Below are 24262 nucleotides of genomic sequence, written 5' to 3' on the forward strand. Positions count from 1 at the left end.
ACCTTTACTTATCAATGGGCTGGAGAGATGGCTCAGCGGTAAAGAGCACTGACTGCTCTTCCAGAGTTCAATTCCCAGCAACCATCTGTAATGGGATCCTATGCACTCTTCTGTCTGAAGACAGCTACAGTGTACTCATATAAATAAAAATAAATAAATCTTTAAAAAAATCATTCAGTGTAAAAAAAATTCTATTATATGAAAGCAGAAAGCAAGAACTAGTTAGGTGGAGACAGAATTTTTCTTAAAATCTGATGCACCAAAGACCCTTTAGCCCAGTGATATTGAAGCCAAGGTGTATATAATGCCTACACAGTTGGCAGATCCTTCAATAAATTACTAGAAGTGTTCTCCAAACAGAAATGCAAATGGTCATGTGTGATTTGCTATGACAGGAAAAATGACACCTTGGAACTTCATGTTAACACCATTTCTCACTAGATAGATTATATTCTGTTGATGAGGTTTAAACAATCAGGAATTCTAAATTGTAGAAAAACAAACAAAAAACAGCAAAACCCTAAGCTAAAGTTAGAAAAGCCAGGTAGTGGTGGCCTATCTTTAATCCCAGCACTTAAGAGGCAAAGGCAGGTGGATCTCTGAGTTCAATGCCACCTTAGTCTACAGAGTTTTCTTCCAAGACAGCCAGGGCTACACAGAGAAAAACACAAGAATTAAAGGAAGAAAAAAAAAAAAGATTGGCTGGGCATGGTGTTAAGTTTCAGTAATTCTACAACTTAACACCTGAGGTCAGCCTGGGATGAAAAGCTATCTCAAACAAAACAAACCAAAGCAAACAAACAAGCAAACCAAACAACCCCAAAACCCAAAATCCTAAGGCACTTGTCTGAAGACATCAAAGGCTGGAGACACAGAACACATAGGTTTGATTGAGGACGATACACACAAGCAGAATGAAAGATCAGCAGCAGCCAAATATACATCAATATTGAATGGTTGAAAAAAAATGACACAATCATACAATAAGGGTTATAGAGAAAAATAATATATCTCTACTGTAGGATAAACCCTAGGATAGGTATTCAAATGAAAAACACGTGGAGACAAGCGTGCACTAGACGTTATAATTAAAAGTGCAAATGTAGCTTCCTATGTATTTCACAAAGTAGAAATATAAATGTACACATATTTTAAGTTATTTCCATTGTATAAGAGTAAAGGGTATAAAAACAGAGGCAAACTCTGAATTTTATACATTTTAATTTGGGAGTGTGTAAATAGGTCACATAATAACGGGGTTTAATTTAAAACAATCCGTAACAAACGCAGGGGGACCTTAAAAATCCAGCCATCAGGGCAATCAGTAATTTGTAAATAATTATGAATTCTGTAAGTGAAAAGAATTGCCATACTAAAAAACTCATAAATTTATTAATTGTACTATTTTCTACTGTGGGTGTGTATGATAATTGTGTATTTGACCCCGGCAGTGGTGGCGCACGCGCCTTTAATCCCAGCACTTGGGAGGCAGAGACAGGCAGATTTCTGAGTTCAAGCCCAGCCTGGTCTACAGAGTGAGTTCGAGGACAGCCAGGGCTACACAGAGAAACCCTGTCTCGAAAAACCAAAAAAAAAAAAAAAAAAAAAAAAAATTGTGTATGTGAGTGTAGAGAGCTAGTGGCATACACAGGTGTGGGTCAGAAGGCAGCTGTCCTTCCACCTGGGTGAATCAGGGTCTTTCTTGCTGTTTTTGCCATGCTGCACACTCCAGCCTAGCTGACCATGAGCTTTGGGGTGATTCTCCCCTCTCTGCTAGTAGGGATGCTAGCTACAACATCAGCTTTTTATGTGGGCCCCAGGGAGTTTGCGCAGCAAATACTGTTCCCAGCCGGGCCATCTCCACAAATCACTAACTGCACTAGTGATGTTAACAGTGGGACCACTATTCTGAAGCAGCCTTGTGATTCAAAAGCTCCCTAGCTTTGACCACTGAAAAGGCGGAAAAACCTTTCATTCAGAATCAAAGACCAGAATCAGAGGGACTTGAAGAAACAGCTGCTTTTCAAAGGTTTATGGAAATGTTAAAGACTGTCTTCCCTGTCTGCCTAGCACACAACAAGCAAGATGACCGCTCCTGTGCTGCTGGCTCCTGTGCTGCCCAGGCTGACCACAAACGTGTAGTCACGCTTTAGCCTCACGAGTGCTGGGACTACAGGAGACTGCCACCATGGCTGGATAGTCATTTACTCCTGCAAGTACAATACTGCATTGAAACCACTTTTCTCACACAAACTTCCCTATTAAGCAAAACAAACAAACAACAACACCGACGACGACAACAACAAAACCCCAAAACCCAATAGATGTAAAACGTCTGACATTACTAAAATTAGCAGTACAGAAGGGAACGATGCAGGAGGGGCACACGAGGCCCCACCTCAACCTGAAGATCTAAAGGCAGTTAACATGTGCTAGGGTAAGACAGACATTTTCTCACTCTTAGGATGCCTGCGCCCTTGTAAATATTCTCTCCCCCATACTCCCTAAGTGACCACAATGAAATCTATGAAAGACACATAGGCAGAGGTTAAGGAGAGGGAAGGGAGCTGGAAGACAATGGGGAATGACTTTGATCATAGCGGAGTACAATACCCATGCATGAAAATGTCAGGACTCACTGTGACGTCCAACTAAAACATGCTAGGAACAAATCCCAAACTTTGCAAATCTAAAATGACTATGAAAAAATCTAATGAACATCATCCATATGCCAGGGAACTGGCCAACCTAAATGGTGTGCATGAGGTTCTGGAAACACCTAAATTGGTGGAATTGACTGAAAATAAATAGAAAATCTGACAGGATCTATACAAAGAGGAGATGTATAACTAACTAAACCCTCCTATCAAGCCCAGGAGCACATGGCATCATTTACACAAGGAGCAAAGCTGGTACTCAGAGAACTTTCCTCAAAAAAAAAAAATTGAGGAGAGGGTTTTTTTTTTTTTTGGTTTTTCGAGACAGGGTTTCTCTGAGTAGCCCTGACTGTCCTGGAACTCACTCTGTAGACCAGGCTAGCCTCAAACTCTCGAACTCAGAAATCCACCTGCCTCTGCCTCCCAAGTGCTGGGATTAAAGGCGTGAGCCACCACCGCCCGGCTAGGAGAGGGTTTCTTAATTTGTTCTACAAGATCAACATCTGTAAAGTCAGACAAAGACCCTAAAACAACCACAACCAATATTATCTATGAATCCAAATGCAAAATCCTTCGAAAAATATTTGCATATCAGAGCCAGGTGTGACGGTATCCACCTGTAATCCCAACACTGAGATGGGAAACTCAAGGCCAACATGGGCTAATGAGTTTGGGCAAGCCTGAGCTACACAGTAAGATCCTATGTTAAACAAATCAACAGCAGCAATTATTTGCAATTAATTCAGCAGGTTAGACATATTTTTGTACATGAGAACATTAAACATGTAGTATATGTGTGTGTGGTATATGCACATGTGTGAATAGAAGCACGTCTGTAAACTTGCAGAGCCCAGAGAGACTTCCTGTCCTGCCCTATCACTCTCTGGCATATTCTTTTACATGCAGCACCTCTCACTGAACCTAGAGTGAGGCTGGCAGCCAGCCTGCCCAGGTTCAAGTCTGAGGTTTATCTGGGCTACAGGAGACCCTGTTTCAAACAAAACAAAACACTGTTTTTTCTTTGACTGAGTTATTTAGCATAAAATTCAACACACACGTGCGAGAGTGCGCACGCGCGCGCGTACACACACACACACACACACACACACACACACACACAAATCAACCCCTTTAAACAAATCAATGACAGTACTATCCTTCCTTTTCATACATACTTTCAATTGAACTGGCCGGTTCCCACATTTCTTCCTTGACTCAACACCAGGACATGGTGGTGAAGGAGATTTGATTTTATTATGGTTCTGAGCCTTCACGTTCAAGGCTCCAGGCACAGCATCCATTATATTGGGTGGCACCTGTAGTCTCTGCCTGGGCGACTGATTCCCTGCTGGATTAGAAAGGATCTTGGGCTGCACTGAGGACCCAGATGGCCCTGAAGCCCAGTGCTGGCCCTGCTGTGTGTGCTCGTCAGCAGTACGGCCACCAGCACCGGAGTCCTCTCTGTCATTGGCGGTGTTTTCTTCCTCACTTGACTCATCGTCAGGTAAGATAATTCTAGACAATTTCTTTCTTGCATGTGTGTAGTTTTGTTTCTTGTTCATTTGTTTGCGCTTTACTGCGTATCGGGTTTTATATCTCCTGTCCTCATCTGTAAAGGAATCCTTAGTTAAGTTAAAATCAACACAAATTTCTTCTTCACTTGACAGGCTTTTGCAAGACTCTTCTTCATCAACACAAAAACTGTCCTCTAAATAGTTTTCATCTTGCTCAGGAATCTGTAAGAAAAACAGGCAGAAATATTTCAATTTATAATTAGTCTGAATTTACATTCTTTGAGGAACTAATTCTTATTCCATTCAATGAATATCTACCAAGCACATTCATTATAAAAAGACATGGGGACATGCTGTGTGCTTGTAATCCCAGCCATTTGGAAGATCTGAGGTGGAAGGACCTCGAGTTCAGGACCAGCGCATGTATGTAGGTAATAGGGTAGAGGTGTAGCAACTGCCTAGTGTGTGGTGTGGAGTGAGGCCTTGGGTGTGACCCCCAGGGCTGTAGTCGGTAAAAATCAGATATCAGCATGAGCGACACAATAAAATCTCATCCAAAACCCAACAACAAGCTGGCACACAGAGGAGGCAGGGCAAGCTCTGGCTACATGTGGCCCTGTGAAACATGGTAAGTTCGGCACAGAGTCAAATCCTATCCCAAAATACCAATAAGGGAAGAAATGAAGGATCCACATGTAATTTCTAGAAACATTTTTATGAAAAAAGAAAACATTTTAAAAGTATGACATACAAAAAAAATTAACTAATATTCATTTTCTTTCCTAGATGGGAAAGAAATTCATAGTAAAACTATCCAAGCTAGTTTTGACTTCCTATGTTTAGAAATAAAATGGAAGCTTTACTAATTGGACTGTATTTAAAACTGCAATCAAGAAACTCTCCACTATTATTTCTGAGGTATGTACCTGGGAGAAAACGTTCAGGTTGGTATGCTTCTCACGGACCATTTTGTACTTAGTGCCCATCAATGGACTACGTACAGATTTCATGTAAATAGCTCTCATGTCAGAATCTATAAAGATAAGAATTAAAAATGAAGTAGCAATATCAGTTACATGAAAATTTTCATTTAACTCTGACTACTCCAGATTTACTTGGCTCAAAATTAACCAAAGGTTTATAGAGAAGATACACACACACACACACACACACACACACACACACACACACACGCACATACACACGTGCACACGCACACAGGCACACGCCCAGGTCTATGTTTGTATGTATACATCAGTTTGAGCAACATGGTAAGATCTCATCCAAAACCTAAATACATCTCGGTACTCCAGAAATTGAGGCAAGAGAATCTATGGTTACATGGCACCTTGGATACTTAGCAAGTCTGAAGTCTAGCTGGGCTACACAGTGAAATCCTGTTACAAAACACCAACAAAGAAATAAGTGAACCACCTATAATTTCTAGGATAAAATGTTTTTATGAAAAATTAAACTTTAAAAGAAATGATGAGAGAAAGATGGGGGTGGAGAACCCTAAAAACAATTACTTAAAATGTTGTCAAAGGCCAGGTGTGATGGTGTATGCTTTTAATCCTATAATCAGGAGGCAGAGGCAGGCAGCTCTCTGAGTTTGAGGTCAGCTTGCTCTACAAAGTGGGTTCCAGGACAGCTAGGCTATGTAGTGAGAACCTATCTTAAAAAAAAAAAAAATAAAAAAAAAAATTCTCAAAAGAACAATAATGATGCTGCTGAAAGTTTTACCTTTGAAATCACTGTTTAGTTGGGTGAAGAAAGCCATTTGGCAATGAGGATTAATAAAAGCAATTGAGGAAAACACTAACCTTACTTACTAAATTTATCAGATAAGGAGATCTGCGTTCAGAAAACAACGTGGTCAGATAACATTTGAGCATGCACAGTACATTCAGAGCAAAAGAGTCAGACTGGCTGCCCCTGAAGTGACACACGTTCTGAATGGCTCATCAATATTTTGGCCTTTGAAAGATCAGGTCTGTCTTATTGACTTTGTCTCTGCAGTCAGGTCTAATTTAAAGCTTCCCAAGGACCACTGGATTAAAGGGAAACTCGTGCTTTCGGACACAGTCCTCCATATTTCTCATAGCATCCAGAATGAGGCTTAGTGCCCTCTGTGCTCAGTCATGCACGCGGCTTTTGCAGATTGCAGTAAAATCTGTTAAGATTCAAAGAGAACAGCAAATTCAAAGGCCCTGAGGCAGCAGCACTCCTAGACTACAGACTATAGACTTCATCACGGGAGGGAAGCAGGGCATGCAGACACCAGTGAGGTCCCAGTCTGGCGTTAGTACAATCTCCTCATAGTGGAAGGGCAGCTAGACAGCTGCACAATACACGGGGTGACAGTGCTCGCTCCTACGAGGTCAGGACTGGTGAGGAACAATGACTAGACTCTGGCTAGCAGAGCTCCCAGGATTCTCAGTGAGCGGCAGGAGCGGAGGGACAGGTGGACTTCTGCTATGCAACTGAGCCCATGCAGTGGCTAGAACGAAGAGGAGAGACACCTATCTCTAGTTAGGCAAAGCACCTTCAAAGAAAACACTTCAAAGCTTTTAAAATTATAGAGAAATTCTTGTTATTTTCATGTATGGTTTAAATACTTTTACTACAGCTTTTAAAAACAGTATGCACAGCACGTAAACAGCCTGTGTTTCCCCACTTTTTCCTTAACCAGAAATTATCAGTGTTCTAGTCTCACAGAAGCTTTTCGGTACATTTTCCTTTCTGGTTGACTGCATTTCTTCTCTTGCTGTTTAAGATTTTTTTTTAAAAGTACTTCTGTAAGTCAGGTATTGTCATGAAGTCTTTTATGCTTTTGTTTTGAATAGAAAGTTGTGGTCCTGCTCTTCATTTTCTGAAGAGAGTTTAAGGCAGGCACTGATCCTGGTTAAGTGAACGTTTGATGCTTGAGCCGCCAAGGTAAATCTGGAGACACCTGAGTACTCAGAAGCCTGGAAACAAGTGGATCTAAAAACTAGTATTTCAGAATTCAAATGAAAGTGAACAAATAGAGGTTTTTTGTACATACTGAATTTAATCCCTTAATTAAAGCCAAGTTTATGAGCGCCATCTTTTAATAAAGATGACAACAGACGCACTGAAATTACCAAGTGTCATGACGGCATTTACCATTTATAGCCTGTGAGAGCTGGGTCTGGTCATTTACAAAGTCGAGGAGTGAGGAATCCTGCTCGTTCTCAGACTCATCATCCTCATCTGATGAGACACAGTCCGCATCCTCTCCAGAAACCTCTGCCTCGTCGTCTAAAAACCTCCGAGCTATAGTCTGTGGAGAAACAAGAAACATGAAGATACCCCACGGAGATGAAAATAATTTTTGTTCACAGTTCTTGTTCTGGGAAGTATATTTTTAGGTTTTAATTTCAAAAATTGAATTTGCATGTAACTGTACATATTAAAGCATTTTAATACATGTATATAATATGTAATACTGAGGTCATGACATGACCAGGACCTTACACATTCTTGATGTGGGAACAACACTGAACACAACTATGACCCAGAGCTGCCTACTAAGTTACAGAAACTGTTGCTCTTAAGGAAGTGGCTTTCCTGGCAATGCTTTAAACACACACACACACACACACACACACACACACACACCTCAAAAAACCAAATAAAACAAAACAACATTAAAAACTACAACAACAACATCAAAAAAGACATCTGTATAAAATTTCTTCTGATAATGTTAGATAAAACACCATTTAAGACACTTGCTGGCTTGCTGATGTTTCCCAACAGACTACAGAGATAAAAGTTAAGCTTTGGCATGAAAACACTGACTATCAGAAGCCCTGACTAGACAGGGAAATGTGCTAGCGACTGTTTCTCAAATACTTACAATAATGAACAAAGCTAAGGGGAAATGGGATCAGAGAGCTAGCGTGAACATGGCCAAGACTGACGACCCGTGTTCCATCCCCGGAGCCACTCGCTGGGAGGAGGAGCTGACTCCTACAATTTGTCCTCTGACAGCCTCTTTCCCACTGTGGCATGCGCCAACACCTGCCACCCATACACAGCAATGATGTCACAAATTAGTAGTATTGGTTTATTTATCTTTCTTTCTTTCTTTCTTTCTTTCTTTCTTTATTCTGTCTTTGCTTTTTTTAAGTTTTAGTTTTATGTCCGTGAATAACCTGCCTGCATATATATCTCTGTACTACATGCCATGTCTGGTGTCTATGGAGGCCAGAAGAGGGCATCAGACCCTCTTGAAATAAAGTGACAGATGGTTGTGAGCCACCATGTGGGCTGAGAATTGAACTTTGGTCCTCTGCAAGAACAGCCAGTGCTCTTAACCACTGAACTGTCTCTCCAGCCCCAGTTTTTACTGTTGTTGTTTGTTTTAAGAAAAAAGCAAATTTCCTAAAACTTAGGTCTGGTTCTACATTTTCTCCAATTTGAACAAAAAATTCTCAATATATTTCAATTTCTTCATTTACTAACTCAAGATAACATACCACTAATAAGATAAAGCCAGAACACACACACACACATACACAGGCACACACAGACACAGACAGACAGACAGACACACACACACACATACACACAGAGACAGACAGACAGACAGACAGACACACACACACACACACTTTCTGGGGCTGGAGAGGTGGCTCAGCACGTAAGAGCACTATCTGCTGATCTAAGGACCCACACTGTAGATCACCATCATCTATAATTCCAGTTCCACCCTCTTCTAGTCTATGTGGGCACCAGGCACATATATGGTACATAGATACATATGGGCAAAACTCCCATACACTAAAAATTTTTTCAATTCTATCTATCTATCTATCTATCTATCCATCCATCCATCTGTCTGTCACGTGTTTACATAGCATATACACATAAACATGAATTCTAATACACACGCACATGTGTGTATGTAACAAAAATACATTAAAAAAGAATAAGGTAATATTACCTTTACTTGAATTCGTTTCTTTTGGGCTTCGGGGCCTTTTCTGGTGTTCCTGCTACGATCCTTGAAGTGTTTCAATCTTGAACGTGGTCTGTGAAAATTCTCACTCTCATCATCGCTAGATGATAATCCTGACTATAAAAAGTTAGTGAACACAATACTTACATAAGAAAGAAAAATCTAACTGGATTGATTTAACTTACTGTATTTCTCAAGAGTGATTGATTTCAGTTTTAGTTTTCCTTTTCAATGACTAAGTATTCTAGTCAGCATTCCCAATTGTTCTTGCCTGTTAGACCACAAGTGTCAGTCAGGTAACAGTAGTCTTAGTGTATGTATTCGCTCAACCTAGTGTTACATCAAATGTATCTGGTGAAAACTTAGTGGTTTCTGTAGATTTTCAAGGATTTCATGAAAGGTAAAATTTCATCCAAACATACAGAAAACATTTGAAATCAAGAAACTAACAGAGCAGTAACAAATTTTAACAAAGACCTCCAACCACTGTTCTTGCACAATAATATGAAGCCAGTAGAAGAATGGGAAGTTTATCAAATATCTTCAGTTTTTAGGAATAATTTCCACAGGACACAGCACAACAACTTTGTCTGAATTTTAACTCACTTTTTAATTTTTTTAATTTTTTTTTGGTTTTTCGAGACAGGGTTTCTCTGTATAGCCCTGGCTGTCCTGGAACTCACTCTGTAGACCAGGCTGGCCTTGAACTCAGAAATCTGCCTGTCTCTGCCTCCCAAGTGCTGGGATTAAAGGCATGCGCCACCACTGCCCGGCTTAACTCACTTTTTATAAGCCACTAGTTATTTTGGGTGGAGCAGAATGTTAAAGCAGGTTTTTAAAGTGAATGTATGAGTACACAGGCTAATATGGATTGGTGGTATTTTTAATCAACTTGTCTAGATGATCCATTAGACAGAAGCTCTACAAGGTATCGCCTGCAGATATTTGCTGCTATGTAAAACACATATGAAAGACAAAGATACTATCTTAAGCATGAAGCAGTTACATGTTCCTGGCTTGCAGTTCCTTGTTCCTCGCAGTGCAGAAGTGTGATTGCCCTCTTTGGGACCCATGCAAGCTGTTCGTTCTGTGTACAGCTCCTTTCCCGCCCAGCTTCTTTGCTAACTGTGTTGTACATTCTGCCCTCTCTCAAGAAGCTTACTACATACAACTCCTAATATTCAGGCTAAAGGCAGCATTTTTCTTATCTGGACTTCAAAAGTTACATCTCTGTAACCTGCTTTCTTTTTTATTAATTCTACTTCTGTTTCTTTATTATTTATACTTGTTATCATCAGGAAAGCTTATAATGAATCCATTGCTTTAGCAGAAGTAGAAATTCTAATCACATAAAATATAGTATCAGCTGCGTGGTGGTGGTGGTGAAGCACACCTTTAATCCCAGCACTCAGGAGGCAGAGGCAGGTGGATCTCTGTGAGTTCGAGGCCAACTTGGTCTACAGGGTGAGTTCCAGGACAGAGAAACCTTGTCTCGAAAAACAAAAACAACAGCAACAAAAGATATAGTGTCTATTGTTCTGCTAAGCATATACCTGTAAGATCAAATATACTAATTTTTTTCTTCTGTGCCCATATTTTCTTATATTACTTACCCTACAACAATTTAGGTTACTGTGGTTGAAAAGATGATGTAATGGTTACGAGTACGCACTGCTCTTCTAAGGACCTGAGTTTGGTTCCCAGCACCCATGTTGGGTGGTTCACAACCACTGTAACTTCAGCTCCAGGGCCTCTGATGCCCTTTCTTGCTTCCCTGGAACAGGCACAGACACACACAGACAGACCCCTAGGAATACAAATGCCTGTGTAATTTACTCACCCTAAGAACCCTGGACTTTTTTACAACATGAATAGGTGAATCAACTTCGTTGTTTTTCTGATCCTAGATGAAACAGATAAAACAATTTAAGATATAACACCGTCAGAGTGGAGGGCACGGCTTCACCTGACTCCAGCACTGTGGGGAAGGGATGACTTACCCCGGGAGACTTCAGGACATTTCCTTTTGGTTTTTTAGTTTTTCTCAGGAAAACATCATCTTCACTTTCACTAGTTAAGTGTTCAACTATAATTAATTAAAAAGTGAATCTAGTCAATAGTTAAAGTTACTCCATCAGAATCATACTATTGATTGCCATAATAAAAAAATTCCTAAATTTCCTTATCTCATTACTTATTTATTTTTGTAAAAGGTCATCAGGCCAGGCATGGTGGTATATATCTTTAATATTAGTATTTGGGAGGCAAGGGAGGCAGATCTCTGTGAGTCTGAGGCCAGTCGGTCTACATAGTGAGTTTAAGGTAAACCAGGGATACACAGTGAGATTCCGTCTTAACAAAACAAAACAAGACCCTGTCTTATCAAAACTAAAAGATCACTGTAAGTTTGACCAACATCAGTATACAGAGACAGTTCTATAAAACAGTGATGGGCTGGAAAAATGGTTCAGTGGGTAAGGGGATTTGATGCTCAACCAGAAGACCTGAGTCTAGTTCCTAGTATCCCTGCCATGCAAGTCACAGTGGGCTTCCAAGGATGAACAGATACATACACACATACATACATACATACATACATACATACACACATACATATATACATTTTAAAAAGATTTTTAAAGTATTTTAAAAAAAGAACAGAGGAGAATAAAAGACACTAGTTTGCTAACAAATACATATTTAAGAGCCTGGAGAGATGGCTCAGTAGTTAGAGCACTGGCTGTTCTTGCAGAGAACCAGGGCTCAGTTCCCAGCACTCACATTGCATTTACAACTTTCTGTAACTCTATTTCTAGGGAATATAAGACCCTTTTCTAATGTCCGAGGACACTACATGCATGTGGCACACTTGAACTTGTGCAGGCAAAATACTACTCACATACCGGAAATAAAAATAAACCTTTAAAAATACATATTTAAAATTATAAAATGTAAAGAGAAAAGACAAATGTGATTGTATCAGTCCATGCCTTTTTGTTTTAATGAAACATTTACAATGTGTGAGATATTGGTATGGTACAGCACACATATGGAGATCGGAGGACGACCTGTGGTATCTGTTCTCTACTCTGCCATAGATGATCATACTTTCCCCTTGAGCATGGGACAGACTTAGTTCCTAACAAAAGACTTTCATGGAGCTGGGGTGTGCGGTGTGCTGGGGTGTAGCTCAGTTGGTAGAGCATGCACAAAGCCTTCCTTGATTTGTATCCCCGGCATTTACAAAACTGGGAATGGTGTTAAATAAATCTGCTATGGCTGCTCAAGCCAGTAATCCCAGCATCGGAGGGAGGCAGGAGTAAGACTGCGAGGTCACTCTCCAATACACAGGGAATTCAAGGGTAGCCTGAGTTCACTAAAAAACTAAAATACTCTCAGTTAAATATAAAGGCCTGCACCCCCATTCTACACCCAGCACATACCTGAGTGCTCACACCTGACCCACAAGCACAAAGCAGAAAGCTAACTAGGAATGGCTCAGGCTTATAAACCTTCAAATTCCCACACCTGCTAATCCTTTCTGTGTGTTATCAACATCTGGGGGCTATTCAAACATAGGAGCCCACAGAGCCATTCTGATTCAAACCACTGCAGTTCGGATGGTATGTCCCGGGTGTAGAATTCGGGTACAGGCATGCCAGGTTGCCTTTGTGAAGTCAAAAGACAACTTTTAGGAGTTCTTTCCTTCTACCATAGGTTCTAGAGACTACTCAGGTTCAAATGCTTGATTACACACACACACACACACACACACACACACACACACACACACCCTTTATATGGCTTAGGCACAAGAATCTAAGTTTGAATTTCCAGTACCCAAGTAAAAAGCCAAGCATGGTTGTGTATGCCTGTATTCCCAATACCAGGGAAGGAGGGAAACAGATACTAAGAACCACTGGCCAGCCAGTCTAGCTGAAACAATTCAGTTGAAACAACTCTGCATCTAAAACAGGCAGGAGGTGACAGAGGGAGACACATAATATCGTCTGCTTGCTTCATGCATGCATGTACATGAGCACAAATCTGCATACTTATGTGCATTAAAGACATACATATGCTCACATGAAAAGCACATCTTCCATACATTGTTATGGCTTCAGAGAAGTAAAATAAAGCCCTGGTCCAAGGGTTGAGAGCAACCTCAATATCTTGAGCCAGGCCCACCTGGCCACACATGGATTCCTGACTTGAAGAAACCCAAGGAAATAATGTTTTTGTTCTAAGCCATACAGGTTGGGGGCAGTTCACACTGTAATACCACATATATCACACACATTTTGGTATCTAGAAAGAAGAGGCTGCAACTACAAAAACCTAAACCAATGAAATAGCTTTGGAGCTAGACCAGGGATACAAACTGGGACCATTTTGGTGGGTTTGCAAAGGCTTAGGGAATGTTTACAGAGGTTAATGGTTTAAGAGAAGTTACTGGTGAGAGCTCATTGGAAATCTTCCTGGAAATAGGAGAAAAGGAAATCCCTTAAAATCATGTCAAGAAAGTTTAACATGGTAAAATTCAATTCCCCAGTGAAGAACTCATACCAAAGACCTGTCAGGTATATGCAGCTGACTCTTGCGACTACAGCAAAACAAATGAGACAAACTACTTTTAAACAGGAAGCAGTTGGAACTTACTGTTTTTGAAAATCCCCAGCCTCTCTAGATGACAAAAAATACTAAAATTAAGAAATCTTCCATTCAAACATCAAATCCAGGAGATAGCCAGGCCAACATGAAGCTGAGAGTCTGATAGCAAATCCTTGGGAAAGACCTCCAGAAGGTCAAAGGTGACATACAGCATGGTACCTAGCAGGCAGACAAAAGGCACCTTATGTTTTTAAGGGATGCTCCTCAAAGACCCTTGCAGGTCTCCTTCTATGGGGCTTAAAGAATTATCTTCTAGTATCTCAGCAGAATGCCAATGTAGAGGATGGCTTTTGTTCAACAGGACTTGTAAACAAGGAGTGTAATGAAGTGTTCTCTGAGAAGATCCACCAGAAATCCATTCCTGATGATTGTTTAAGACTTCTCAGGGTTGTATTAGAAGAAATGCAACTAGTTACAAGTGAGGCCTTTATACGCTTGATGTCTGTCTGCAGTGTTGGGGATGAACTTACAGCCCAGTATTACAACTCAGTGAGCTACAACCCTAACCCTGGATCCCCAGGAAAAAAATCAAAGGGAATCAGGTTCAGAAACCTCACAGGGTCTACACAGGATGAAATCAAATTGGAAAACATGGAGGACAGTCACAAGCCCAGAGTTCTAATCCAGGATCTCCCAGTGGCAGGCTGGCATGGGCACACAGATTCCTATGTACTTCATGGCCAACAATTCCTGAATCAGCCTGGTGGAAGGAGGTTCTCTATGGTCAGACGAGCGTCCAGATGAGTTCAACTCTAATTTAAATTCTGACTCTAACACCACTCAGCTAAGACGCGGCTACTGTTGAGTGAGACACTGAACATACATTCCAATTGTTCTTTCTTCATTATCTCCTAATGAAGCCAGAGTGAAACAAATCACTTTGCCACAGCAATTATTACTTCAGGAAGCATATTTTTTAACTGCCTTGGTGGAGTTTTAAGGAACCCACAGCAAACATACAGAATGGTAAAAAATATTAAATTCTCTTTTCATTAGGTGAAGCAAACAGTACTAGCTAGATTCCCTTACTAGTAATTCTTTCATCTGTATGCTGTTCGTTATAGTGTATGTAAGCACTAGTTAAATACAAGGCTAGGGGAAGTCTTAGTTTAAATGATACAAAACTAGAAAGATGACTGAGGAGTACTGAGGACGTCAGTCAACAGGGATCGAAGGCCCCGCATAACTCAGAGGGACCGCATAACTCGGGTTCTCAACCTTCCTAATGGGCTGCCCTTTAATACAGTTCCCCGGGTTATAGTGGCACTTAATCATAAAATTATTTTTGTTGCTACTTCATAGCTGGAATTTTGCTACAGTTATAAATCGTAATGCAACTATCCATGTTTTCTGACCGTCTTCAGTGACTCCTGTGGAAGGGTCAATTTAACACACCCAAGGGGTCATGACCCAAAGGTTGAGCGCCACCTAGTGAGAACAACCATAACTAGTGAGGAGGTGTGTCAGAGCAGTCCCTAAGCTATGTTACTTAACGGGCACGGTGGTGTATGCCCACAAGCCCAGCATTTGAGAGGTAGACACACTCAGGAGGAACTCGAATTTAAGGGTACTCTGAGGTGCTGTTCTCTTGATGCTGTGGTCTGACATTAGTCTTCTAAATATGTTAAACACTTCAACCCCCAAGCTGTCCTTTGTTTCATTAATTTAACACCTTAATTCTTTATTACTTTCAACACCTAAATTATTTGTACATTCCTGGGGAACCAAACTGAAAGTCAACACTACCCAGGAATACTTCCCATCTAATCTAACTCAGCATCTTTTCACCGCCTTGTCAACATCTTAAACAGCCAGTATCTTGGCAGTTACTGCTGCACTTTACTGGCATTTTCCTAATGTCTTACATGTGTTTCACAGACAAGTAATTGGGTCAAATTTCACACTTCTTTGTGAATTTGACAGTAAATAGCATAAAACATTCCTGTGGCATACAAATTCAAATCTCCTGGCAGTAGCATCAACTTAAGAAACAATACATATGTAATTATCTAGTTTGATATGTATGCTGAGAAAAATTAGTTTTGGAGTAGTACAGACTTTTGGAACACGTTTCCCAGAAAGTCATGCATTTCAGAGACAGACTCTTACCTTCAGGGTGCCGAGGGGCTTGATGCAGAAAGAGCTGACCGCTGCTCTTGGTCTCTTCTACAGAAAATCCTACATTGTCCAATCTTGGGTTTAATGTCACTTTGACACCCTGCCCACCTGCTTTCTCCTTGGTAGAGTCTAGTGTCTTGAGCGTGTGTGCTCCTGTCTTAGAACTCGTGTGTGACTTAGAAAGTGGAGTACTCATGACTCTCTCCTTCACTGAAGAAGGGGCACATTCCTTATTCTGTGCCCAAGGTGACCACTGCGCTTTGTCAGTTGGGATTGGTGATATGGCTCCACCCAATGGACCTGAAGTCAAACTGGCATCCTTTATCTGCTTATCAGAATGCCTTCCAGGCACATCAGCTGCTCCCATGGTGCTACTCCTATCAGATGCACGTGCTGGGATTTCATCATCAGAACCTGAACTACAAAATCCTAAGTCAAAGGTAACAGAAAATAAGTCTGCAGAGCAATCAAAAGTCTGTTCCCTGGTCTTCAGCTCTTCATGCCCATCCTCCACACCTTCATGACATTTCCAACTCTTGGCATCACAGATGATTTGATCTTCAGGTTCTGAATCATCATCTAACAACAGTTCATCCGAAATTAAGAAACGAGAGACTGGAGGCATTTCACTTATGAGAGTTTTATCTGACACACAGAGGGGCTGACTGATACTGTTGAAGGGAGGAAGGCCCGCCCCATTTAACTCTTCAGTGACATCTTCAATATTCTTCAAATCATCTTCAAATAACAGTAAACTCTCATCCTCATCAGTGAACAATACTGGGGGTTCACTATCTTCATGGCTATTCGTATCAACCAAATTATTTTCAAGGTTTACTTGTATTTGACCATAACTATCAGATATTAAATTTTGATTTTTAATATTATGGGCTTTACTATCAGAGTCACTGAAGGAGGGCTGATCAGAAATCTTATTATGAGTTGTGCCAGGAAGACAATATTTTTCAGAAGGATGATTAATAAGTTTAGCTGAATTCAATTCTAAATTTTGTTGAGAATTCCCAGCAGAGTGTGATGCCAGAAAAGCAGGTTTATGACTGCATTCATGCTCTGGGTAGGGTGAGCCAGGTTTATGACTGCGTTCATGCTCTGGGCAGAGTGAGCAGGACACATTGTCAAGTTCAAAACACTGACTAATGTCATATTCCACGTCTGAGAGTCCACTGAGAGATGGAGGAGAACGGGATAAAAATCTCTCCACATTAGCTAGTACCGCTTCTGTCAAGGGCTGACAATGATAGAACTGCTCAGCCTCTCTATCTGTGTACAGCTCTTCTTCCAATGGAAGGAACAAATTTGATACTACAGATTTCTCATCACTGAAACTATTGTACCCAGAATCTAACGAGTACCTGGCAAGTGATTTATCTGTGACCTGACACTCCATTAGTAATGTTCCTGGATGGCCATCGTCTTCAGTAACAGCACCCAGGATGGAAATCCCACCTACATCTGTCATCCTTTCACCTCTGGGTGGGTCTTCCCCGGAAACAGCTTTGGCAGGAGAATGTCTGTCAGCATCTGAAGCATCTGCATTATCATCATCACTCTGCTCACGAGTCTGGCCTTTTCCCACTGCTCTACGAGCTTTTTCCCTTAGAGAAGTAATTTTGGTCCACTCAGAATCCGTTTGTTTGACAGTGTTAGCAAGCTCTTCCTCAGACTCTATCACCAACAAGGAACCTCCTGCATTTACACATGGTCTAAATGAAGCCTTCTTGTGAGCAATACTGGCGACACTGGCTACATTATTGCATCTATTCCTGGGCACATTATACTTTGAGCAGATATCTTCCATTTGTAGAAAAGGCTTAATTTTTAATTCATAGCTGCATTCATTCTACAAAATAAAAAAACAGTAGAAGGTCAGAAAAACAAAATAACCCAATTCTAAGAAATGAGTTTCACTCCATATTATTTTCCTAAAAATCTGTATCATTCAAATGGTTCTGTTTAAAATCCCCCAAATTCTAACAAATCAAGAAAAAAAAAATGCCAACACTATGAAATCACTGGCTACTTCTTAATCTCAAGATGCAAAGCCACCCTAATGGCTAGTACTTCACAGAACAGCTTCAATTAGTATGTAAGGTTATAGTATAGACACCTAGCATTTAATTAAGAAATTAATTTCCTAAAAATATATTTATATAGTAAATTTAAATTCTCAATAGTAAACCAAGAGAAGCCTTGTTTGTTTGTCTGTTTTGCTTTCTGAAACATGGTCTTGTCTTGTAGCTCAAGCTAACAGATCCTTTTGATTTTGTCTCTGGGGTGCTGGGGTTACAGGCATGCACCACAACCTGGCAAAAACACTCAGAGGGCCCTAGAAACGATGGAAGCTTTGGATATAGTTCCATTTTTAAGCAAAATTATCAACTAACACAGTTCTAAAAATTTCCAACCAGGAGCTTTTGCAGGGCCTAAATCTCCATGGTTCCCTCTGCCTCCATGAGAACGCTTCTTCAGTCATGATTTCTCTGCTGCCCATAAATGTAACCAGTCACCTCTATTTTAGAACAATAAATAAAGCAATTTTTAAGGTCAGCAATGTCTGTTTCTGCTAATAGATGTACGCAGAGATATAACATTTCCTTTGGGTTCTTCACATTTGTGGTGCTATGGCCTAGAAGCCAGTTTCAGATACAGAAGTCCTTCAGTAAATGTGTTAATTAGATGATACATAATTTGCTAATATCCATAACTCATTTATCCATTTAAAAGTATTCAAGATCATCCCCGACAATAAAAGCAGCTACGATTATTAAACACTAATTTTGTTCCAATTCCTGTTTAAATGCCTTTCATACATCATTTTAGAGCAACTGTCCTACAAAGCAGGTTTCGTCACAGATTTCATACGTGTGAGGGGCTCACTATCTGATTTCCATGGGGAAGCAACAAAGAAACTATTCCCGAGCTGGGGCTATAGCTCAGTGTATGCAGTATAAGGTGTATATCCTAAGTTGTTTACTTTGCATGCATGAGGCCTTAAGTTCAATTCCCAGTATTGAAAAACACAACAAACAAACAAACAAACAAACAAAAAACACTGTTCAAGAAATTAATGATTCCAAGGGTTGGTTGTGGTGCTGCATGTCTTTACTCCCAGCATTTGAGAGACAGATGCAGGTGGATCACTCTGAGTTCAAAATCAACTTGGTAAACAGAGAGAGTTATAAACACAGAGAGTTCCGGGCCAGCCAGACCTACATAGTGAGATTCTGACTCAAAAAAATTAATAAACAAACACAACAACAAAAAGAAATTAAGTATTCTCTTATCTGCCTCAAACATACAAGAGAAACGGTACAACAGACATGATGGAGAATAATTTAAGAAATCCAAAATCCCAATGCAACAAGAATCTTTTGGATATTTCAAAAGATCGTATTCCTTTATCATTATTTTTAATTGTAACAATTACTTTGTTGTGTGTATGGGTGTGAGGGAAAATACCACGAGTCTGTAGAGGTGATCAGATCTCCAGGAGCTGGAGCTACAGGCAGCTATGACCGCCAGTGTAGGTGTTGGGAACCAAATTCAGGTTAAGAGAAGGCTCCTGTAACAAGAACCTTAAAGTGGTTTTATAAACAATGTATATAAATCACTCGACCATTTAGAATTGAGATGTCACATGGTATTTAGATGATGGTCTTCTCACACTCACTAAAATCTACTTCTTTTAAGGCAGAAAATTAGTTCCTTACTGAGATGTAAGGCACTATACAAAAAATATCTATAGCTATAATTAACTTTAATAAATACTTTTGTTTCTTCTAACCATCACTTCAAATTTATACTAAAGGTTAGGGGCTGGGGATGTAGCTCAGCTGGTAGAGTGCTTACTCAGCACACAAGAAGCCCTGGGTTCAGCCGGGCGGTGGTGGCGCACGCCTTTAATCCCAGCACTTGGGAGGCAGAGGCAGGCGGATTTCTGAGTTCGAGGCCAGCCTGGTCTACAGAATGAGTTCCAGGACAGCCAGGGCTATACAGAGAAACCCTGTCTCGAAAAACCAAAAAAAAAAAAAAAAAAAAAAAAAAAAGAAGCCCTGGGTTCTAATCCCAGGACCCCAGATAAGAAACACAGAGGTGTACTCTTGTAATCCCAGCACTAGAGAGGTAGAGGCAGGAGGTTTACAAGTTCTAAGTCATTCTTGGCTACATATGGAAGTCAAAGCAGCCTAGAGTACATGTAACTCTGACACACAGACACACACACAGCTGCACACAGAGCTATACGCACACAGACACTCACACCACATGCACACACACACACACTACATACATACATAGACACACTCATATATACCAAACAAAGAGCAGGAAAAGGAGAAAGAAGAAGAAATATAAAAATGTTACGCATTCTAGTTTTCTAGTTTCATCAGTACACTAGCAAGAGGCAGCCATAGCTACGTGATCCGAAGTGGTAGCATGTACCTGTAATCCCAGCACTCAGGAAACTGAAGCAGTTAGGCTGGAGTTTAAGCTACATAGCAAGAAAAACCCTGCCTTCCAACACTGACAGAGCGAGGAAGGCAGGAGGAGAAAGGATTAGAGCAGGACTTGTAATGAGGAGAGCTGTAGGAGTCTGTACCTCTTCATGTCTCATTCCTTCTATCATCTGCATAATGCTTATAAAATGGTGGCAACGGTCGGAATGGTCCACTTGATGTGTAGGAAGCGGATGATCTTGCCAGATGCTCCATTCGGAGAGGGAGAGTTGGTGAATTCCAGTAGTTGGTTCTTGAGTCTCCATTTTAAAAAGTAGCAAGGAATGAGATGTCACAAGCCAATTTTAAAGACATGTCTTGTTACAAATAACAAACTTAAATTGGAACTTAATATGTAAACCACTTAAATTCACATAGGCACTCTCAAGTAAAATCCCCAAGGGAAAAACAGGAAAACAAGTTTATAAAGTATCAAGTTGCTTTTCTAATTACATTTAAAACTAACCATCACTTGAGTTATGATTTGACCATATTCCTGTTTCTATAAAACATGCTATGAGCAAATATTTGAAAAAAATGTTTGGTTTTAAAATCACTACTTTGCTATATATAGATCCCACAGTATAATGGAGTGGGATCCACTGATCCCTGATCAAATGATTGCAGCTCTTCATGCCCGCTGCCATGTGTCATCCTCTCTGCTAGTGACTAACACACCCTCCATAGCCAGAGTCAGAGGCCGTCCTGAGCATCTCCTTCCACCTCTCACAGCACATAAACCTGGGGCACCTCTCCACTGTAACTAGTCTCACTACGTTTCTTCATGTAAGCAATTAGCATCCACCTTAAAGTCTTGTCTAAAGTTTCAAAAAAACAAACCAGTTTGCACAGAGGGACACAGGGCAATATAATTCATGCTAGTACCATACTGAGGGTCTAAAGCATAGCAGGGAAAATAGCAGAACACACTGCCATTCTGCAGGGTGATAATGACCATGTAATGTTATGAAATCAAACTACAACCTGCATAAAAAACAGTTATGTGAAAGGAAATGAGAGAAAGAGGAGTTCTTAAAGGTTTGACTTTGGTGGTTCCCTTTTAAACTGACCATTACTTTAAGTGAACTGACATTCCAATCACAAGATGTGATACTGCTGCCAAATCCAGTGCACAAGCACCACACACAGCCAACTTACCGCTCTGTCCTCCTGTAGAGACAGGAAGTGAGACCGAGGCAACGTCACTCCTTTAACTGTGTCACTGTCTCCTAACCTGTAGAGTCTGTTCCATAGGTTAAACTCCTCTTCTGATAAGAGCCCATCTTTATTGGAATTACCGGCTCTCATTCCTGGAAGTTGAAACAATAGTAGGGAAGGGGTTTAAAGTAACCCATAAGACAAACACAAAATACACAGTGCCACCTGAACCCTACCTGCTTCATCTGTTTACTTCTGGTTCTGCTAAACCAAGATTCCATCTCTGGAAACTAGAATCAGTCACATAAAATTACTCTGTATTGCTTCCCCATTCTACTATTGTCTAAGATTCTCTTACTGAGCTCTTTGAAATGGACTTTGCCATGTAAGAGCTAACCTTAGCAATGAGTTCATTAGTGGAACACAGAGCGAGGTGTCTGGCTTCTCTTGGATACTCATGTAAAATTTGTTGTGAAACTGAGTTAGACTGACTTACACATGAAAACTAGCACTAGCATATCGGTATCAACATGGTTGTCTGAAGCTTTAGGAGACAGAGAATAGTATCAAGGACCAAGAGGCATTTAGGTTTACATTTTAAATAGGGGACAGATGGGAGGAGAAAAACACAAGGGGGTGAGGACGGGGAGGGTGAAGCAGAACTGTGGCCTGAAACAACTCAAAGGTTACTAAAACAGGGATTCAGAAACTTTGGTCTGCACTATTCCTAAATATTATGCAGGAAGTTTTACAAAAATGATTTGTCTGAAAATGTTTTCCCATCTGTAAAATTAAGGGCTGTAAGTAAATGATCTTAAGGGCTCTCTTGACTTAATAAGATATTGTCATTTCTTTTTCTTTTATGTGTATGGGTGTTTTTACCTACATGCACAGTCCACTGCCACACAACATGTACATCTGTGCACTATGTGTGTTTCGAAAGGCTAGAAAAGGGCATTGGATCCCCCTGGGACAGTTACAGCAGTTGTGAGTCACCATGTGGGTGCTGAGTCAAAGAGCAGCCAGGTACCCTGAACAGCAGCTAGTGCTCTCAACCACTGAGCCATGTCTCCAGCTTTTTAAACAGGAAGAGACTCCAAGGGGTTAAAAAAAAAAAAAGAGGAAGAGACTCCAGTGTTTAAGCCTCTATACACTGATGAATTACACATTAGAGCACATGCATGACAATTTATGAAAAACTGCACAGAACACAGTCACATAATTTTGGAAAGGAGAGTCACAGGCAATGAAATGGTCAGAATGGAGGGGAAAGTAGGAAAATGTACACCAGCAAATACTTTATCAATTTTGCTTTGCTTTGTTTTTAAGACAACCTCAAAACTGACCCGGAACTTGCCATATAGTCCAGGCTGACTTCTAAATATAACAGATGGCTGTGAATTACCAGGTGAGTGATGAAATGCAGTGCAGATGGTGTCCTTCTCTATGAAGGCAAGGTAACCTTGGGAACATCATGGGAAGAGCAGTGTCTGCCTGGGTGTACATGTAGGGGAGAACTTCCTTCTTCCTTTGTTATACAGGAGATGGTGTAAATGCACACGCAATCTAACTGAATGCATAGTTTGCAACTGTTTTCTTTTTAAACTTTCAGTTTCCCTGCTGAGTTTCTGGCACTCCATGTCACCAGTGTCTTCCTTCGGCTACATCAATAATTTCTTATCTTTCCTAAGACTCAAAACATCTTAGAACATGGACTGAGGTTTTCAAAGAAATAATACTGTATAAAGATAGATCATGCACCAGGCAATGGTGGCAGACACCTTTAATCCCATCACTCAGGAGGCAGAGACTTGGAGGCCAGCCTGGTCTACAGAGTGAGTTCTAGAACAGCCAGGGTGACACAGAGAAACTCTGTCTTGAAAAACCAAAACAAGATGATGATGATGATGATGATGATGAAGATGACAGGAGGAAGTGGTGATAGAAGAAGAGGGTGGTAGAAGAAAAGGAGGAGGAGGAAGAGGAGGAGGAGGAAGAGGAAGAAGAAGAGGAAGAAGAGGAGGAGGAGGACGACGAGGAGCATGCTCTGTTTCTTTCAGGAGCCAACATTTTCCATTAATTCCCCAAAATGACAATATACTGGGAAAGAGGAGAGGCGCTTCTGCATGTTCTCCAAGCCTTTTAGAAAACAGTTGTTTCTTTGGCCATATACATGTGACATCTACAAGAGTGGTTTCACAGTCATTCAGGGATTAGGTACTTTGCCAAAAGGAATCCCTAATTGTTACCATGGCAAAACAGAGTGTCTACAATGCCACTCAGCTGCTGCTGGCCTTGTTATAAATGAGCATGTTAAGGGCAAGATTCCTGCCAAGAGAAGGAACGTGCACAGTGAGCATGGTAAGCACTGTAAGAGTCAGAGGGCTTCCTGCAATGGAAGAAGGAAAGGTAAGAGTCAGAGGGCTTCCTGCAATGGAAGAAGGAAAGGTAAGAGTCAGAGGGCTTCCTGCAATGGATGAAGGAAAGGTAAGAGTCAAGATGGCTTCCTGCAATGGATGAAGGAAAGGTAAGAGTCAGAGGGCTTCCTGCAATGGATGAAGGAAAGGTAAGAGTCAGATGGCTTCCTGCAATGGATGAAGGAAAGGTAAGAGTCAGAGGGCTTCCTGCAATGGATGAAGGAAA

General features: G+C 40.8%; 1 protein-coding gene across 1 annotated transcript in view; it reads right to left on the reverse strand.

Moving 5' to 3' along the window:
* The window catches only part of Fancm (FA complementation group M), a 50822-nt gene that overhangs the window by 6705 nt on the left and 19855 nt on the right, over positions 1 to 24262 (reverse strand). Inside the window, exons 12-20 of the mRNA XM_028782191.1 lie at positions 21620 to 21771; positions 20566 to 20721; positions 15939 to 17808; positions 11159 to 11244; positions 10999 to 11061; positions 9144 to 9275; positions 7319 to 7475; positions 5098 to 5204; positions 3833 to 4393 (exon numbers count right to left, since the gene is read on the reverse strand). Coding sequence (XP_028638024.1) covers positions 3833 to 4393; positions 5098 to 5204; positions 7319 to 7475; positions 9144 to 9275; positions 10999 to 11061; positions 11159 to 11244; positions 15939 to 17808; positions 20566 to 20721; positions 21620 to 21771 — 3284 coding nt within the window. The remainder of the gene's footprint in view (positions 1 to 3832; positions 4394 to 5097; positions 5205 to 7318; positions 7476 to 9143; positions 9276 to 10998; positions 11062 to 11158; positions 11245 to 15938; positions 17809 to 20565; positions 20722 to 21619; positions 21772 to 24262) is intronic.

This window comes from Grammomys surdaster, unplaced genomic scaffold (genome assembly GCF_004785775.1).
Source record: "Grammomys surdaster isolate TR1022 unplaced genomic scaffold, NIH_TR_1.0 98, whole genome shotgun sequence".
Lineage (NCBI taxonomy): Eukaryota > Metazoa > Chordata > Mammalia > Rodentia > Muridae > Grammomys > Grammomys surdaster.